At 35.7% G+C, this 18138-nt stretch overlaps 1 protein-coding gene across 2 annotated transcripts; it reads left to right on the top strand.

Annotated features, from left to right (window-relative positions):
* The first annotated feature begins 360 nt into the window (after positions 1 to 360).
* LOC110613280 (two-component response regulator-like PRR37) lies at positions 361 to 17293 on the top strand. Of its 2 annotated transcripts, none has more exons than XM_021754331.2 (11): positions 361 to 675; positions 1545 to 1999; positions 2799 to 2960; positions 3076 to 3209; positions 3539 to 3703; positions 14332 to 14515; positions 14624 to 15023; positions 15112 to 15139; positions 15747 to 16520; positions 16697 to 16770; positions 16860 to 17293. In XM_021754331.2, exons 2-11 carry the CDS (start codon positions 1633 to 1635, stop codon positions 16936 to 16938), a joined length of 2367 nt encoding a protein of 788 aa, XP_021610023.1. In that variant the 5' UTR covers positions 361 to 675; positions 1545 to 1632; the 3' UTR covers positions 16939 to 17293. The 2 variants fall into 2 exon arrangements, with proteins under 2 accessions (XP_021610023.1, XP_021610024.1); XM_021754332.2 differs by having other exon boundaries at positions 362 to 675; positions 1714 to 1999.
* Positions 17294 to 18138: the final 845 nt, after the last annotated feature.

Consider the following 18138-nt stretch of genomic DNA (forward strand, 5'->3'; position numbering starts at 1 on the left):
TGAAAATGGATAAGGTGATAAGCTATAATGGCAATTTTGTTGTTTCAGTAAATTATAGGGAAATTATATATTAGTTTTCTTTTTTCCTGGAATTCAAACGACACCGTATAGTTTTGGAGTGTCAACCAAGGATGAGACCTTTTAAATAGTTGGGAGATCAGCCACGTTTCCACCCACGGATCTAGAGGATCGCCCTTAACTCACGAACTCCCAGCTTTAGATTTTGTCCACGTCAGACAATCATCGATGGCTATTTTTTTTTCCACCTTTCATGACCCCACTTCCACCTGGACATCGGAGCCTCTCTGGACCTCCACTTATTACACGTCATCTCCCATTGAATAATATCTTCTTTCTCTCTCTAAAACCTCTCTCACTCTCTCTAAACTTTTTTTTTTCTTTTCCTTTCCTTTGTTTTTTACGGGTTTTATGCTTTCGAAATTTCTTAGCCAGTCAAGTTTTTTCCCTGCAACGTTTTTGAAAAGCAGAAGGAATACGGAAGGGGTTTTTGAATCGCGTTTTGAAGTTTTTTTTTCCTTGATTCTTAGCACTAACAAGTTCATTTGATTTCAAGTTTTTGTAATTTTTAAATCTGATTTTTTTGATTTCATCTGCTTCGAGCTCAAATAATGGAGCTGTTGTGAATATTTGCTCCCTCGAGAATCTCTCAATAAGGTATTATATTCTCATATAATTTTGTTTTTAATTTACTTGAGGAGGTTCTGTTGATGTACAAATCTAGTATGTTTGGTTGCTGAGAAAATTTAAGGAAAGAGAAGCAAGTTGAAATTGCAAATTTTCTAATTTGGATTTTCATGTTCTGGATTTAGAGGCGGCATTTGTTATTAGATCTAATATTGTCTACTTTTGATATATGAGTGAAAATTGTTTTCTTTTATCTGCATCTTTGTTTTTCCCTTCTAAACAGAGGATAATTTGCTCATTTCCCTTTCTCTTCTCCTCCTATTTTATCTGCTAAAATATTGGAAATCAAGGCTCTATTGATATGTAAATATTCTGTATTGAGGTAGTGCTGAAAAGCAGTTTAAATCTTTTAATTATCAGTTTGGATACTTTTGTTAACTTCTAACAGTATGCGCTATGGTTATTGTACCAAGATTTTGGGGGCTTTAAGTTGTTGTCAAAGAGATTTTGATGGTCGGAGATTTGATTTTCTTATTACTTTTCCATGCTAATGGGAAATATATATATGTATACACGTGCACACACACACACACACACACACACACACATATGAAATGTTATTTTCTTGTGCAGTCATGAACTTGCATCTTTTTCTTTTTCCCTCCCAGTAGAAAGCAAAGTGATATTCCTCATTTCTGTTAGATTTATACATAGAGGGGATGGGCTTTGAGTTTTGAGTTGCTCTTTTGTGAAATTATATTAGCTGGAACATGATTTGGGATTTGATGAATCTTTTCATTTTTATTAGTTCCATAATGAATGTTGATTGCTGAAAACTTTCTTCGTTTGGGCTTCTGTTGAATGGCTTGTGCTTACATGCATGATTTCTGGAAAAACAGCATCTACTTGTCATAGTAAATTAGAAAGGAGTAGCTTGTCTATGCAATCCTATGCATTGCTCATCAATGGTCTTTCTGAAACTGGTTGATGGTTGCTGCTGCATTGACCAATGCTTTAGTGGGCGAGAAAGGATTGGCTGATAGAAAGAACGAAATGTGTTGTGAACAGAAGGAAGCTAGGATTGGAGTGATGGGTCAAGATCAGGGTCAGGGTTTTGGCTCATCTGAGGATGGTGTTACCAGGGTTGATGATGCACCTGCAGCAGAAAACAATGGGGCTGGAGGAGAAATTCAGGTACATGATGGGTTCCAGATAGCACAACAACAATCTCAAAACTCTGTCATACGCTGGGAGAGGTTTCTCCCTATTAGGTCTCTGAAAGTTCTTCTAGTGGAAAATGATGATTCAACACGTCATGTTGTCAGTGCTCTACTACGGAATTGCAGTTATGAAGGTGAGTTAACAGTCTCTGAATCCTGTCCATGTTCAGATTCCTTCATATTTACACTCCTCCTTAGGTATATCACATCAATTTTTTTGGTCAAGGCACATGTAATTTTCAGAGCTCTAACTTTTAGTAACCTGCCACTGATATGCAGGTGCAAACTGATTTTTGTTTAAATATTTTTATTTTTAATATACTCTGTATCATACAGGAACAATAAGTTTATTCTCCATTTACAAGGAGTTTGCCTGGTCGGTAGTAGTTTGATGTTTGTGTGGCAAGTCATCTTATTCTATTCATTGCATGTCACCATCTTTATCATTGTTGCAACTAGTGTGGCTTTTCTAGTCTGTATGCTAGCATACAGCTGGTCACGATGAGTTGATATGTCATGATGAGTTGATGTTCCTTCATGTGATGGGTTCAAAGCACTACTGAAGTATGAGAAAACATGAATCACTTCCATTGGATACGTCACAACTCAATTCTTTTGTCGATGTCATTATCATGATGAATGTTTATATTTGTGACTGATCTGTACTCCAGTCATGAGCAGGGTTTCCTTTTGCTAATAAAGTTATTTTGCTCCTCTATGTTGAATAGGCTTCCAGATAAGAAATACTGAAAACTTGTAGGGGGTTTTGAAGTGATACCTTTTAGTAATGTCAATGGAGAAGTTATCTTGTTATGACTATGACTCACTAGATGCTTTATTCTGTGAATATGCTGGATTTCTGTGCCATGCTTAATATTTTATTCGGTAATATTTTTGTGTTCTTGCTGATAGTCTTCTGTCAAATGTGCACAGTTACTGCTGTTGCAAATGGTCTTAAAGCCTGGAAAATGCTTGAAGATCCAAATAATCATATTGATCTTGTCCTAACAGAGGTAGTTATGCCTACCTTTTCTGGAATTGGCCTTTTGTGTAAGATTATGAGCCACAAAACTCTCAAGAATATTCCAGTGATAAGTAAGTGTTGCTCTCTTATTCTTAGATACTGGATTTCCATGAAAAGTAATACTTCCCCATAATTATTGTGGTTTTGCTGCACTTGATTATAACACTTGATGAGTTGTTGTTGCAGTGATGTCATCCCATGATTCTATGGGTATAGTCTTTAAGTGTCTATCAAAAGGTGCAGTTGACTTTTTAGTGAAACCCATTCGGAAGAATGAACTTAAAAACCTATGGCAGCATGTTTGGAGGAGATGCCACAGTGTGAGTTCCTTTACATTTGTAATTAACAGAGAAAAAATATGTTTCTTGCCAATTTGGATACTTTATTTGGCTGATTTTATTTAAAAAATTTTCAACTTTTATTTTATGTAAGGATAATTTAGTTCCCTTCCTAGAAGCTACAAATGCAAGCTTTTTCTAACAAGGTTAATCCTCCCATAGAAAATATATTAAAATTATTGCAACTTCTAGCATCTTTACAGCAATTACAGTGAATTTGTGCATAAGGTCACTTAATGACCGTTCTGTTGACACTGGGACATGAAATTGACTCCTTAACCTAGGATTCTTAATTTTTCATCCTTTCTCAGTCTAGTGGTAGTGGAAGTGAAAGTGGGACACAAACTAAAAATTCCTCAGAGACAAAAAGTAACGAAGAGTCTGAAAACAATTCTGAAAGCAGCGATGAGCTTTATGACTGTGGGAGCAATGGGCCGAGTAATCAGGACGGAAGTGATAATGGGAGTGGCACTCAGGTAATGAGAATATACCATTTGAATCACATAACTAGCAGTCGTTTTTTGGTATGTTGCTTTAAATAATATTACCAAACAAATTCTGTTGTAATAGATGGTTGCACAATGATAATTTTCATTTGATGACCAGATTTTTAATGGTAATGTTCTATCTTGACGTTGAAATTAAAGAAAAGAAACTGTTAAAATTTTAACATGCATTTCTTGGTTTTTGCTGAATTTGCCCATTAACAGATTTTCCTGCCACTGCATACTTTCTGTGCATACAGGTTCCCTCTTGCTTGTAGGCACTTATTGAAGTATAAATTGTACAAAATTGTTTATAAGTTTTAGTAAATAAATAAAAATGAAGGAACTTTTTTTTTTAAAAGTAAAGCATCAAGAAGAGATCGAATAATAGTTTAATCTGGTGTAGAAAGCTGTGGTAAAAGGTTCTTTTCAGGGTTTGTTTAGGATTTTAATGCAGGGAAGGGGTTGATTGAGAAGCATTTTGAATTAATTTCGGTGCTTTTGAGAAACATTTGAGATTAATTTAGGATGAGAACCGACTTCAGGGTGAGGGTTGATACTATTAGCAATACATGTGAATAGTTATTGCGTAGTGTTTTTATTTATTTATTTATTTACTTCTTGTCATTTAACTTATCACTAAATTTCATATGGTTTGCAAATCTCTAAGAAATATCACTAAACTTTGATTTTGTTTTAGTGACATTGCCATTCTCAAACTTTCATAGATATTTAGCCCAAATTTTGCGTGCTCACAAGCAACATAGTCTTATGGAACTTTTTAATTTAGACTTTCATCAGAAAAATTTTACTCAGTTATCATGCCAGAAAGATTATTAACTTTTGAAAAAAAAAAACCAACAGTAGTCTTATTGAAATAAAATAACAGCTGCATGATTTTACTAATACAAATTGAAGTTTCGTGAATTTTCAAAATTTATCTAAGATTTTGGGATTACTTCTACTTTAGTTGATATCGGGATGGTCTGAATATAAAAAGTATACTCAGTTTTGGAAGTAATTGCCTGCTAAATAAATCAAGAAAAGAAAAAAAGATCTTCAAAGCTAAGGTCGCTTGGCAGTGAGCATTGGCCTAGGTTTACATCACACATAGGGTTACAATTGCAGGATAGAATCCAAATTTGATGAGTTTCTCAAAGTTTTTAATGCTTTGATCTTTATTACACACAGATTGAGTTCCTAGTACAAATAGATGCATGGAGTTACTTATTACAAGTACATATCTAGAGTTTCTCTAATTCTGCAAGAAATTGTTCTCCTGCTTGACAAATAAAATTCTTGACTTTTAAACTGACTTGTACAGAATAAACTGCCCTGAACATTATTCAGTTGTCTTAAACTGAATTGTGTCATGAGCGATTGGAGAAGACTATCTTCCTTTTTCAAATTTAGTGTTCCCTTAATATGCATAAATGAGCAACCATGGATATCTTCTTCCTCAGCTCCTTTCTTTTCTTTTTTGAGCCTTGTATTTATATGAACTGCTTGCCATTGCCTCCACTTTAACCTTTTTACCAAGGGGTGTTTTGGTCTATATCATTTGAATTATTTTGCTTATAAGACTCGTTGAAGAAATTGCCTTCTCTAATGGGTTATTCCTTTAATTATTTTATGGTTAAATGGATGTTGCATACAATCTACCCAAAAGTTGGATCTTTGACAGGTTGGTTGCTTTTTTTGAATATTTGGAGAGTAGTATTTACACTGTGTTTGGGAAAAAAAGTAGAGGGGGGAAAGAAAATGAAGAGAAGAATGTAAAGGAAAAATTGTACATTTTCCACCTCTTGTTTGGATGGAAAGGGAAATGAGGAGAAAAAAATTGGTTTAAAAGGGCAAAATTATATTTATATCCTATAATTTTCCTTTGTAAAAGTCGCAGAAGGGGCATAAAGTTAATTTTATACATTTGCTCCTAATTTCTCTCTAAATATGGAGTGAATGTTTTTTGTGTCCCACTTGATTTCGCCCTCCACCCCAATATTTTTCCTTCCTCCTATTTTCTTTCATCTGCCAAATGAAGGGAAAGATAGATATTCCTTTTCTTTCCCTTTTTTTCCTACCATATTCATCCTTCCCAAACAAATGCTTAGGCTTGCAATTTTTAATATTTAGAGTATCACTATTTGGTATTTGTGTTATCATGTACATTTTGCTAAAGGTATAATTATAATGTTTGGTGATTGGACTGCCAAATCAAAGAGAAGAGTGCTTGCTTTGTTATTGGAAACTTCTTTGTGGGCAAGGAGCAGTATATTTTGGAAAGTTACTATTACCAAATTCATTTTCTCCCTTAATAGTATCCACAAGATCAGCCATTTAATAATTGTTTAGGACCATATCCATGTAGGCCCAGGATGAAACAGAATAAGTGGTATGACGGTTGAGGAAATTTTGACAGTAGTTGGCTTTCCTTTACATCAAGCCTTCCTGATTTAAATCAAAAGCCTCTTATGATAAAGCATGATAATCTTGTATTCTATGCTTTAGTTCTCCTAAAAATCAGGTTATCTAGAAAGGGGTTCAAAGAAGATGGTGGGTATTCTAAAATTTACCTAACTACCAGAGTTGATGACTGTATATTGTTTATTTTGAAACTCAATATTGGCTTCCAATAAACTGGAACAGAATGTTGTACCCAGGACACCTTTTCTTCTGTATTCTATGGCCAAATTTATAGTATTTCACCTGCAAACTATTTCTAACATCATTGCGGCTCCAGAGTTTGAATCTCACCAAATACAATTCCCTCCCAATATTAAAAAGAAAAAAAAAGACCTTACTTTAGGAATTTGATAAACCGGTGCATAAATGAATCTAGCCCTTTGTAGAAGGATAATATTTGTTATATATCACAATAGAGATTACAACCTATTTATACATGAGAGACGGTATCTAAACAGAAAGGGAAATCAAGCCTATGATTATACAATCCCTAAGATTGGGCAACTAACCCATCTATCAATATTTACTTCTTATATTAACATATTTACTTCCTATAACGTATAACACTCCTCTTCAAGTTGGAGCATAAATGTTAATCATGCCCAACTTGTTACATATATAATCAACTCAAGTTCCATTTAGAGTTTTAGTGAAGATATCTCCTAATTGTTCTCCGCTTCGGATATATCCTGTTGATATTATCTTTTGCTGCTTGATTATCACACCATAACTTAGCAGACACCGAATTTGTGAATCCAACTTCTTCCAATAGTTGACGTACCCACAAGATTTCACAAACGGCTTGTGCCATGGCTCGATATTCAGATTCAGCACTAGAACGGGAGATCACATTTTGCTTCTTACTTTTCCATGAGACCAAGTTACCTCCCACAAAAATACAATACCTAGTAGTTGACCTCCTATCAACCCGAGCCTGCCTAATTAGCATCAGAAAAGCATTCAATATTTGAGTGCCCATGGTTACCATAGAACAGGCCTCGCCCTGGGGCCCCTTTAAGGTAACAAAGAATCTGTCCCAAAGCATCTCATTGGGCAACAGTAAGAGAGGACATAAACTGACTTACTACACTCACTGAATATGCAATATCAGGACGAGTTACCGTCAAATAATTCAGCTTGCCAACTAATCTTCTATACCTTTCAGGATCTACAAATGGCTCACTGTCTTCTGTGGTAAGTTGAAAGTTAGGGGTCATTGGGGCACTACAAGGCTTAGCACCCAATTTTCCTGTTTCGGCTAACTAATCAAGAACATATTTTTTTTAGATAAGAAGATGTCTTTCTTACACTGCATAGCTTCGATTCCCAAGAAATATTTTAATGAACCCAAATCCTTTGTATGAAACTGTGTTTTAAGAAATTCTTTTAGAGATGTGATGCCAGCAATATCACTTCCTATGATAACGACATTATCCACATATACTACAAACAGAATTACTCCACTATCAGAATTTCTATAAAACACTGAGTGATCACACTTACTCATCTTCATTCCAAACTGTTGGACCACCTCACTAAACTGCCAAACCATTCCCGAGGACTCTGTTTCAAGCCATAAAGGGATTTTCGAAGTCTACAAACCTTGTCTGACTCTCCCTGAGTAACCAAATCAGGTGGTTGCTCAATATAAACCTCCTCCTGAAGATCACCATGAAGAAAAGCATTTTTAATATCCAGTTGATGCAAAGGCCAATCATGTGTAGTTGCCAAGGAAATAAACAATCGAACAGATGCGAGCTTGGCAATTGAGGAAAATATATCAGAATAGTCAACTCCATAAGTTTGTGCATAACCTTTGGCCTCTAAACGGGTCTTGAGGTGAACAACAGATCCATTAGGATTTACTTTCACTGCAAACACCCATTTGCACCCAATAGCCCGCTTTCCTGGGGCAAGGACATCAACTCCCAAGTACCATTAGTGTCAAGGGCCATAATTTCCTCTTCCATTGCAGCACGCCAACCAGGATGGGACAAAGCCTCAATAACAGCTTTGGGAACTGAAATAGAATCTAAAGCAATGGCAAAACAACGAGAAGAAGAGGATAATCGATCATAAGAGACACAAGCTGAAATAGGATAAGTGCAAGTACGTTTACTTTTGCGAACAGCAATGGGCAAATCCAAATCAGACAGTGAAGGATCAGTGGGAGCAGGATCTGTCGACGAAGAAGCGGGTAGCGGAGCGGAGTCAGAGTCCTCTAAGCATCTGGAATACACATGAAAGATTGGAGGGCGACCTGGCACATGAGCGAAAGGTGTAGGAGTAGTCTGAGGAGATGGAGAGCGAACAGTGTATAACAAGAGGTCATCTTCCTCCCCTTGGGTGTTATAAACAGATGATGGCAGAAAAAACGGAGTGGACTCAAAAAATGTTACATCTGCAAACACAAGATACCGATTCAGATCAGGAGAAAAACAACAATACCCTTTCTAACGTCGAGAGTAGCCAAGGAAGACACATTTGAGTGATTTGGGATTCAATTTAGTAACCTGTGGACGAACATCATGAACAAAACAAGTACACCCAAAGATATGTGGCTCAATAGGAAACAAAAATTTAGTGGGAAACAAAATATTATAAGGGATATCACCATGAAGGATGGAGGAAGGCATGCGATTAATAAAAAAACAAGCAGTGGATACAACATCAGCCCAAAAACATTTAGGTACTTTCATTTGGAATAAGAGAGCTCTGGCTACTTCAAGAAGATGTCGATTTTTTCTTTCGGCAACTCCATTTTGTGAAGGAGTGTCAACACAGGAGGACTGATGAAGAATTCCTTTTTGTAACAAATAAGATTGAAATTCCCCAGAGAGATACTCTTTAGCATTATCACTTTGCAATATGCGAATGAGAATATTGAATTGGATTTGGATTTCAGCATAAAATGCACAAAAGATAGAAAATAATTCTGAACGACTCTTCATTAAAAATAACCAAGTAGTACGAGAGAAGTTATCAACAAAAGTAACAAAGTACTTAAAGCCAGACTTAGACATAGTAGGATAAGGACCCCAAACATCTGAATGTACCAACTCAAAGGGGGACGAAGCTCGTTTATTGACTCAAGACACTGAAGGTAAACGATGATGTTTGGCAAATTGACAAAACTCACAAAAACATATAAAGAATGAAATTGTGGATATAACTTCTTTAAAGCCGAGAGAGAAGTATGCCCCAAACGACAATGAACATTAAAAGGTGTTAAACGCGTGGAACATGCAAGAGATCTAGGTAGTTGCTGATCCAAGACGTAGAGACCCTCTGACTCACGTCCTCTACTAATAATCTGCTTCGTCGAAAGATCCTGAAAAATACAGTGATCATGAAAGAATGAGACACAATAATTCAATGCACGAGTGAGTTTACTAACAGAAAGCAAATTAAATGCGAACTTAGGGAGATATAACACAAAGGATACAGAAAGAGAAGGGGTTAAGTTGACATGACCAGAACCCATGATAAAAGATTTAGTACCATCAGCAAGAGTAACATAAGAAGCCGATGCATGAGACTCAAGATTGGACAAAAGGGTAGAATTACCTGCATATGATCGGTAGCACCAGAATCAATAACCCATTTGGAGGATGAAGACACAAGACATGCAGTAGAGTTACATGCAGTAGAGTTACCTGATTCGGCAATTGCAGTGGTAGAGGAGGAATTAGAGGATTTCAAAGATGCCTGGTATTGGGTGAATTATGCATACTCATCTGCAGATATCAAAATCCCTTGATTTGAAGGGGCTTCAACTGCCATATGCGCCATTTGTGTGCTGATTCTTATTCTGTAGTTTTTGACATGTCTTCTTAGTATGTCCAGGTTCGCGGCAGTAATAACAAATGATTCCTCCTGAATCAAAAGTAAAACCTGTTTCCCCAGAACGCTGAGATCTTTTACCACCATTAAAACCTCCCCTTTGCCCACCTCTATTATTCTGTTTACCACTGTCATTGCAGCTAACAAGGGCACTAGTGGGGTGTGAAGGAATTGGAGATTCTGTTCGCAATACCCTAGTGAACACATCATGTAACGATGATATTTCAGAGTGAATCTGAAATTTAGCTGTCTCAAACTCTAGAGGGAAACCTGCAAGAAAGCTCATAACAACCATTTACTCTCATTGAGCTTGTTGAGTTTTCACATCTATACTAAAGGGCATCAATACATTAAGTTCTTTATAAACTCTTTTAAAATCCATAAAATAGAATGTCAAAGTTCTATCATTTTTCTCGGCTCGATAAAACGCCTTACACACATCATAAATACGGAAAATATTCCCTTTGCCAGAATATAGAAATTCCAAATACTCCATTAATTCTTTAACAAATTCACAGTGATTAATAAGACTAATCACCTCACTATGAATAGAATTTCGAATCTGTAGAAACAAACGAGCATCATTCCTCATCCAATCTCTACGAGTTTCATCAGTTGGAGGATTCTTGGTAAGATGATCATCCATTTCAATATTTTGTAAATAAATACGGATAGTCTTATTCCAATCTAAAAAAGTAGATCCATTTAATGTGTTCCGTGATTTTAGTCATCACAGGAATCACATTATGGTGGTTTTAACTTCAGCCATCAAGACAACCAACTCAAAACAATCAAAATAAACAAAGGATCAGAAGAACAGTACCCGTGAACAGTGTCGATGAACAGTACCCGTGAACAATGTCGATGAACAGTACCCGTGAACAGTGCCGATGAACACAGCTTGAACGGCAAACAAACCTCAGATCTGACAAGGGGACGGTGTGGCAACTCCGGCGATGGTGAGATCCAAATGTTACCCTTTATAGGTAACCCAAATGAACAGAGCCCTAAGTTTCCAAAAAAAAAATTTTAAATTTGACGAGAGAGAAAAAAAATAAATCTCTACGAGAATGGCTCTGATACCATGTAGAAGGATAATATTTGTTATATATCACAATAGAGATTACAACCTATTTACACATGATAGACAATAGCTAAATAAGAAGGAAAATCAAGTTTATGATTATACAATCCCTAAGATTGGGCAACTAACCCATTTATCAATATTTACTTCCTATATTAACGTATTTACTTCCTATAATCTATAACACCCTTTTCTATTTTGCATCCTGCATCATTATGAAAGTTTTGTGATTATTCCCTTAAAAGGGTCTTATTCTTATGGCCTTCAGCCAAGGCTTCTGTCATACTTTCTCTGGAAAAGGTCTTTTTGCTTCTTTTAGTCTTTGTTTGTCCCCCAAGAAATAGCATTTTTGTGGGAAATATTTTTCTTGATGAAAGCAATTTTAAGAAAATAATTTGTTATTGTTGTTTGGTTACAATGATGAATATCAACGGGAGATTATTTTTTGGCATGAGGACATTGGAAAGTGTTGTTTTTCTTTCAATAAAATTGTTATAGTAAGTCACCTATGTAAATATTATGTTAAATTAGAATAATAGAAGAAAGATAAGAAAATAACATGAGAAGACTTACATGGCTCAGCTACGAGTGCCTATATCCACAGACACAAAATCTCAAAGTGCTACATCTTTATTAAATTGGTTTCTATGACTAATAATATAAATGTTTCCCTATTTATAATGGAAAATCTAAAACGTATATAATATGATATCATAAATTAAGAGATTCTCCGACTGTAATAGGAATATATCAAATCTCTCTGTTTTAGCAATATATAGACATGTATTATTCTATCTATTTAAGAATATAAATTCTATGTTAATTAAAAATAACTTTCCATAATATTCCCCCTTTATTGTAGCATGGAAACTCATCAATTCTAACACTTTCCCTTGGTGATATTCTATATAAAAGCCAAAAACTTCACAATAGGTTATAACTAACAACTCATGAGCATATTAAAAAACACTCGCATGAAGGCACTCACACAATGCATCAAAATACAAAATAACCCTTAGAATTGCACTTTCCTCTCAAAGGCAATGCCGGTGAGGAAACATCATATAATATCCTCTCCAAAGGATAGGATGGCTAGGAAACATCAACACAAAGTCCCTCTTCAAAGGTAACACCGGTAAGGAAACATCAATACAAGACAACTTATAGGCTTGCACAAACCACACCAATTGAACACATAAACTTAGGTGTAAACAGTGCGGATGAACAATGCCAAAGAACAATAGCAGTGAATAGCACCCGTGAACAATACCCAAGCCCCAAAGAATTGAAAGCTTTGATACCATAGTAAAATTAGAAGAGCACTCATGAATAGTACCCAAGTCCCAAAGCATTAAAAGCTCTGATACCATGTTAAAATTATAATAATAGAAGAAAGAGAAGAAAATAACACTAGGAGACTTATGTGGTTCAGCTTTGAGAGCTTACATCCACAAATACAAAGCCTCAAAAGGCTACATCTTTATTGAATTGAATTCTATAACTAATAATACAAATGTTTTTCTATTTATAATGGAAGATTCAAGACATATATGGTATGATATCATAAATTAAGGGATTCTCCACTATAATAGGAATATGTTAAATCTCACGTGTTATTCTATCTATTTAGGAATATAATTCCTATATTAAATAGAAATAACTTTCCATATTACTTTCCCCTTAATTGTAGCATGGAGCCGTGGAATCTCATAAGTCTAACAAGAATGAGGACGATAATTGGATCTATAAGAACTTTATATTTTTGTATTTGTGGCTGAACATAATGGAGAACTACATGAGAAAAGTCAAATATGGTTGTCACTGGTGCCCAGTGAGGCAGTGATGGCCAGGGATGACCATTGTTGATTGTTAGAATAATGGGCATATGCTTATATTGTTCTCAATTTCTTGTTGTCCTTCCATTTTATGCATATGTGGAAGTGCGGGAAATGACTTCTTATTTTGAAAGCATAAAATAAATTTCCTAGAAATGGCATAATTTTTCCCATTGGCTAGAAAACATTTTCTGTTGACCAGTTTTTTTTTTTTTTTTTCTAAATGCCTAAATGCTGGAAAGGAATATTTGGAAATGCTTTCCAGTAATTTTTTTTTTGAAGCAAATGGAAGATTAATTTTAAGTTTCATTATTGATTTTCTCCTTTAGTAGATAGTTAGAGTGGGTCTCTGTCTGTCAATTGTTCTAATTCAACCAATCCCTGAAATGCAACATACAAGGTAATATCTTCTGCTATTGCTCCACCCTGAGCACTTACCTTTTCTTGGAATCTAGATGGCCGGATCTGTAATGGTGCTTATGGTGCATTTAACTAAAAACTACTCTTGGGTGTTGTAGAAGTGTCTTGCAATGATAAATTTTAGGTTACTTTTATCTGCTTGTAAGTAAATAGAAACTTCAGAATTGAGAATTAAGAGAAAGATATTATGGGATATATTTTGCTACAATTGATCCCCTAATTTAGCTAGGTATTCTTTTGTAATCCATCCTAATTGGATGGACTATTTTCCTTGTGATAATTTAAATTTAATTACTTCTGGTTCAAGCACAAAAATAGATGACATGCAACCCAGTAGTGCATTTCCAAAAAAGTGCTATAGCAATGAGATAACAGTGGAAATGGTCTTTTGGCATTAATTATGAATATAATCACTGGTTTTGGAAATCCTTTTCCCCTTAACACCCAGCTATCAGTGGGATGTCATTTATCTGTCCTCATAACCCTGTCGATGTGCTAGTGGAAAACTTGCCCCAAATTTGGATTCATGATGCAGCACCAGATAGCTCCTTTCACTTGATGGAAGAAAAACATAACTTTGAGATTTTGTTTATCCATGACAACTGCTAATATTTTTTCTTTCCTAATTCAATGGATGCTTAGTAGAATTGGATTGGATCTGGTCTATCCTAGTCACTTCCCCTGGTGTTGAAGGGGCTTAATGGTGAAATAGCTTTCTGATGATAGTGGACAATATAATTCTGCCTCTAAATATCACGCAATCTTATCTTAGGTGATCTTTCTTGCTTCTCTTTTTAAGCAGTCAATTCGTAAGTGGGCCATTATGCATGATATAATTTCAAAGGATCATTATTATTATTATTATTATTATTTATCTATATCCAAAAATTAATACTTGAAGTATATAAAGAACCAAACTATCTTAGTGCTTATTGCTTGAAAAACTATTCCTTAATATTTCTTATATCTTGCAGAGTTCATGGACAAAAAGAACAGCTGAATTTGACAATCCTCTACCAATATCACCCGCATATCAATTGGCTGATGCTCCTGATAGCACTTGTGCACAGGTGGTCCACTCAAAGCCTGAAACAACTAGTAACAGATGGGTGCGCGTTACAGAAACAAAAGAATGCCAGAAAAAGGATGACAAACATGGTATGCTTCAGTATTGCGTAGCTATTTTTCTGAGTTTGATCATTATTTTCCTGGCTTCTTTTCTATTTGGGAAGAATAAATTACTACTTTGTGCTTTTCACTTTTAAGATGATATCACAATGGGTAAAGATTTGGAAATTGGAGTATCTGGCAATCCAGATGTACAAAGTAAAATGCAAAGCATAATAGCTGAGATGGATACTAAGCCACTTGAGAATGGGAAGTTGGAACTCAACAATGAAAATATATGTACCAAACTGAGGGACCAAACTCCAAAAACGGCTAGCGCAGATGCCAATTCTATCAGTCCACATGTTGAAAGAAAAAAAAATGGTGGTTCAAGTGGTCCTGACATCTTGCAACTCAAAGATAAATCACGCTGTGAATCTGGAGAGTTGCCATCTCTTGAGTTAACTTTAACAAGGCGGAAAGGAGTGAGAGACGATGGAAATGCTGTGAATGATGATCGCAATGTTTTACGGCATTCAGATTTGTCAGCATTCTCAAAGTAGGAAGAGTTCTAAGATGAAAATTTTTGTTCCTTTTTAACTCGTTCCTGTCAAATTTATCTGACTTGTATTTACATATATTTGCAGATATAATACGGCCTCTTCTGCTAATCAGGTAAATCATCTACAGCAGCTCAAACTGTTAAACTTGTGTTCTCAAGTATTTCCCCATTCATATTTCTCTTATTCCTCCTATATAACTGGTTACTGGTCCTTGAATCACCAAAGATAAAAGAAATGTGGGTTACTCTCTGTGGTGGACATCTGCCTCCATCCCTTAGACCTTCTTCATTGGCAAAGGCAGAACTCGATAAAAAGTCTCCTTTGCGAGTTGCTCATTTCCCTTGTACTCGTTCACATCACAAGAAGAGTGTGTAGTGTAACAGATAAAATGGCTTTCCATCTTTTTCATAGAAATGATAGTGATGGCCCTTTGTGATTTGTGTATTGTATTACAATGTAGTTTGCTTGATTGGTATAGCTTCTGATGACAATAAATGGTGTAGGGAAATTCTAAGCTATCTTTGTTCTCGAAAAAAGTAAATCATACTTTTGATAACTACATTTGGATGATTTAATAAAACCTCAACGTACGATTGCAGAAAGCATAGTACCAAAAAATGGACAAAAAGAAAATTGTCTTCCTAAAACTATAATGATTTGAGAAAATCCCAAGCCACCAGTTTCTTTGCAGGCCTGATGTTATTCTTGTTGTTGTCCAGGGTCCCATGGGGAAGGTTGGTAGTTCTCCACTTGATAATAGCTCAGTTGCAACGAAGACAGAGACCACGCACAATATTCCATTTCATTTGACCGATGTTCTCAATCAGCAGTCTAATGGCAGTAGCAACAACATTGACATGGCTTCCACAGCTAAAAATGTTAACCCTAAGCCAGAAGCTTTTAATGACAAATCAGAGACTACAACAGCTTTCAAATCATTTCACTCTTCAGCCTTCCAGCATGTGCAGAATGGTAGTATTTGTTCTCCTCAGCAAGTGATACCCGGGAAGGTAGAGGATGTGGGGTCTAACACTGTTCATGCACCATTTATGGGTAACCAACAGCAGGTTCAAGTCCAGCATCACCACCACCACCACCATTATTATCACCATCATGTGCACAATGTTCAGCAGCATCGGTCATCAGCAGACCATGATGATATCTCACTGAAGAATATGGCAGCATTTGCTCCCCAATGTGGATCATCAAATGTGGTTGGAGAAAAAATCAAAGGCAATGCTGGAAACTGCAGCATGAATGGGAGTGTATCAGGGAGTAACCATGGTAGTAATGGGCAAAATGGAAGCAGCACTGCTTTGAATAATGGACTAACAAACGTAGAAAGTGACAATAGGGAAGCTGGAAATAGTGGAGCAGGTGGCAAAAGTGAGAGAATCAGTGGGAATGCAGTGGATGAAGATCGTGTTGCACAAAGAGAAGCTGCATTGTCTAAGTTTCGCCAAAAGAGGAAGGAAAGATGTTTTGAGAAAAGGGTAACCAATTTTCATTATTGTCTTTCTATGATCTTTCTGCCATATGCAAGTGTAGCAAGGAGACCTTGACCCACTGATACTTCAAACTGGGATTTATGGTTAAACTGATTTTATGAATCTTATACTGAAGTACTGAACTATATACTTGAATTTATAATGCTTTCTCTTGTTTTCAGGTTCGATATCAGAGCAGGAAAAGATTGGCAGAACAGCGCCCTCGTGTCAAGGGACAATTTATTCGACAGACAACGTAAGGAAAAACAATCTGGGATGGATTATGCTGTGTTGCATATTTTTATGCTTCTTAGTGACTTGGAGGTGTTATTTCTTATTTCTCAGCTCTGAATCACCAATAGGAAGGGATTGCCAAAGCAATGACCTCACTTCTGAAGACAACTCTTCTGACAGTGTAAGATAGCAGCACAAACATATGCAGATTGCTAACCCAACCCTAGTCCCCCATCTCGTACACCGGTTTGCGAACACGAGACTAGCAATAGCTGTGTACGTGGGAAAAGGGTTCCAGGTTGTACTAGAGGAGATTTTTCAGGTAGAGTTTGTTGCTATGCACAACATACATTTATTTGCTCATGGTTATGAACTTCGACAAGATACTTTCTTTGTCTCATGTGTACCTGTAAACTACCATGAATATGTAAATTACTCTGCAATGGGATACCTCTGGACTGTAACTCTCATGTTGATCCATCGTTGATTTCTAATTCGACAGCTCATAGCTCTTATCGAATAAATTAAATAGATTTCAGATAAAAGTAATGGTCACCACCTCCATGTTCTTGATTGGCATGCTATTGTTGTCACAAGCATGTATGACTGGAAATAGAGGGTGGAATAGGAGTTAAATAATTGATACTTAAGCACAAGTTCTCCATTGCATCATAAGGTAATTTCACCAATCTCACGCCTTTTTTCCCAATTGGCTTTCAATTCATATTATGTGGTTTGAGTAAACCTCTTTTGCTTGGGAAACCAACGTCAAACTAAGAAGCATAAAATAAGAAATAGGCAGCATATATTATTTGTCTCTTTAACTTAACTTGAAAAGTTAATTGACACTTTAATATTTTTGTGATTAATTTTTAACATATTATTTTTATAAAATTGTAGCTATTTAATCTTCATCTACACATTCTAAATTTTAAGGGGTTAAATAGTTATATTTATAAATTTTAAGAGTCAACTAGTTATATTTTATGTGTTAAATAGTAAATTTTGTAAACTTTAGGTGTTAAAAATTAATAATAAAAAACTGATTTTTGTTTAAAAGTCTGGAATTAAATTATATATTCGACTTAAAGAGATCAGAAGGAACATTTGATATGATAGGATTAGATATCTAAAAATTCTTGATCTAATAAAATTTAGTTAGATTAAATATCTAAAAATACTTGGTTTGTTGCAGAAGTGTACTAATCACTTGGCAGGTCTATTCTGCAACTTGCTTAAAATTGTGGACTCTTATCAGCTTTAATTCACAAACATAGCCCAGCTTCTCGAGCCGAGAGGAGAAGCACAGTTTTCAATTTTTGGTAGGCTAATCACTAATAAAGACCACCGTACGAACAAGAATCAAGAATGGGAATCAATGAGCTCCAAG

This window comes from Manihot esculenta, chromosome 4 (genome assembly GCF_001659605.2).
Source record: "Manihot esculenta cultivar AM560-2 chromosome 4, M.esculenta_v8, whole genome shotgun sequence".
NCBI classification, from domain to species: domain Eukaryota; kingdom Viridiplantae; phylum Streptophyta; class Magnoliopsida; order Malpighiales; family Euphorbiaceae; genus Manihot; species Manihot esculenta.

Coding starts and splice junctions, on each gene's coding strand:
- LOC110613280 (XM_021754331.2), top strand. CDS start 1,633: ATGGTTGCTGCTGCATTGACCAATGCTTTAGTGGGCGAGAAAGGATTG. Junction 2,961..3,075: donor CAAGAATATTCCAGTGATAA/GTAAGTGTTGCT, acceptor TTGTTGTTGCAG/TGATGTCATCCCATGATTCT. Junction 15,024..15,111: donor GATTTGTCAGCATTCTCAAA/GTAGGAAGAGTT, acceptor ATATATTTGCAG/ATATAATACGGCCTCTTCTG.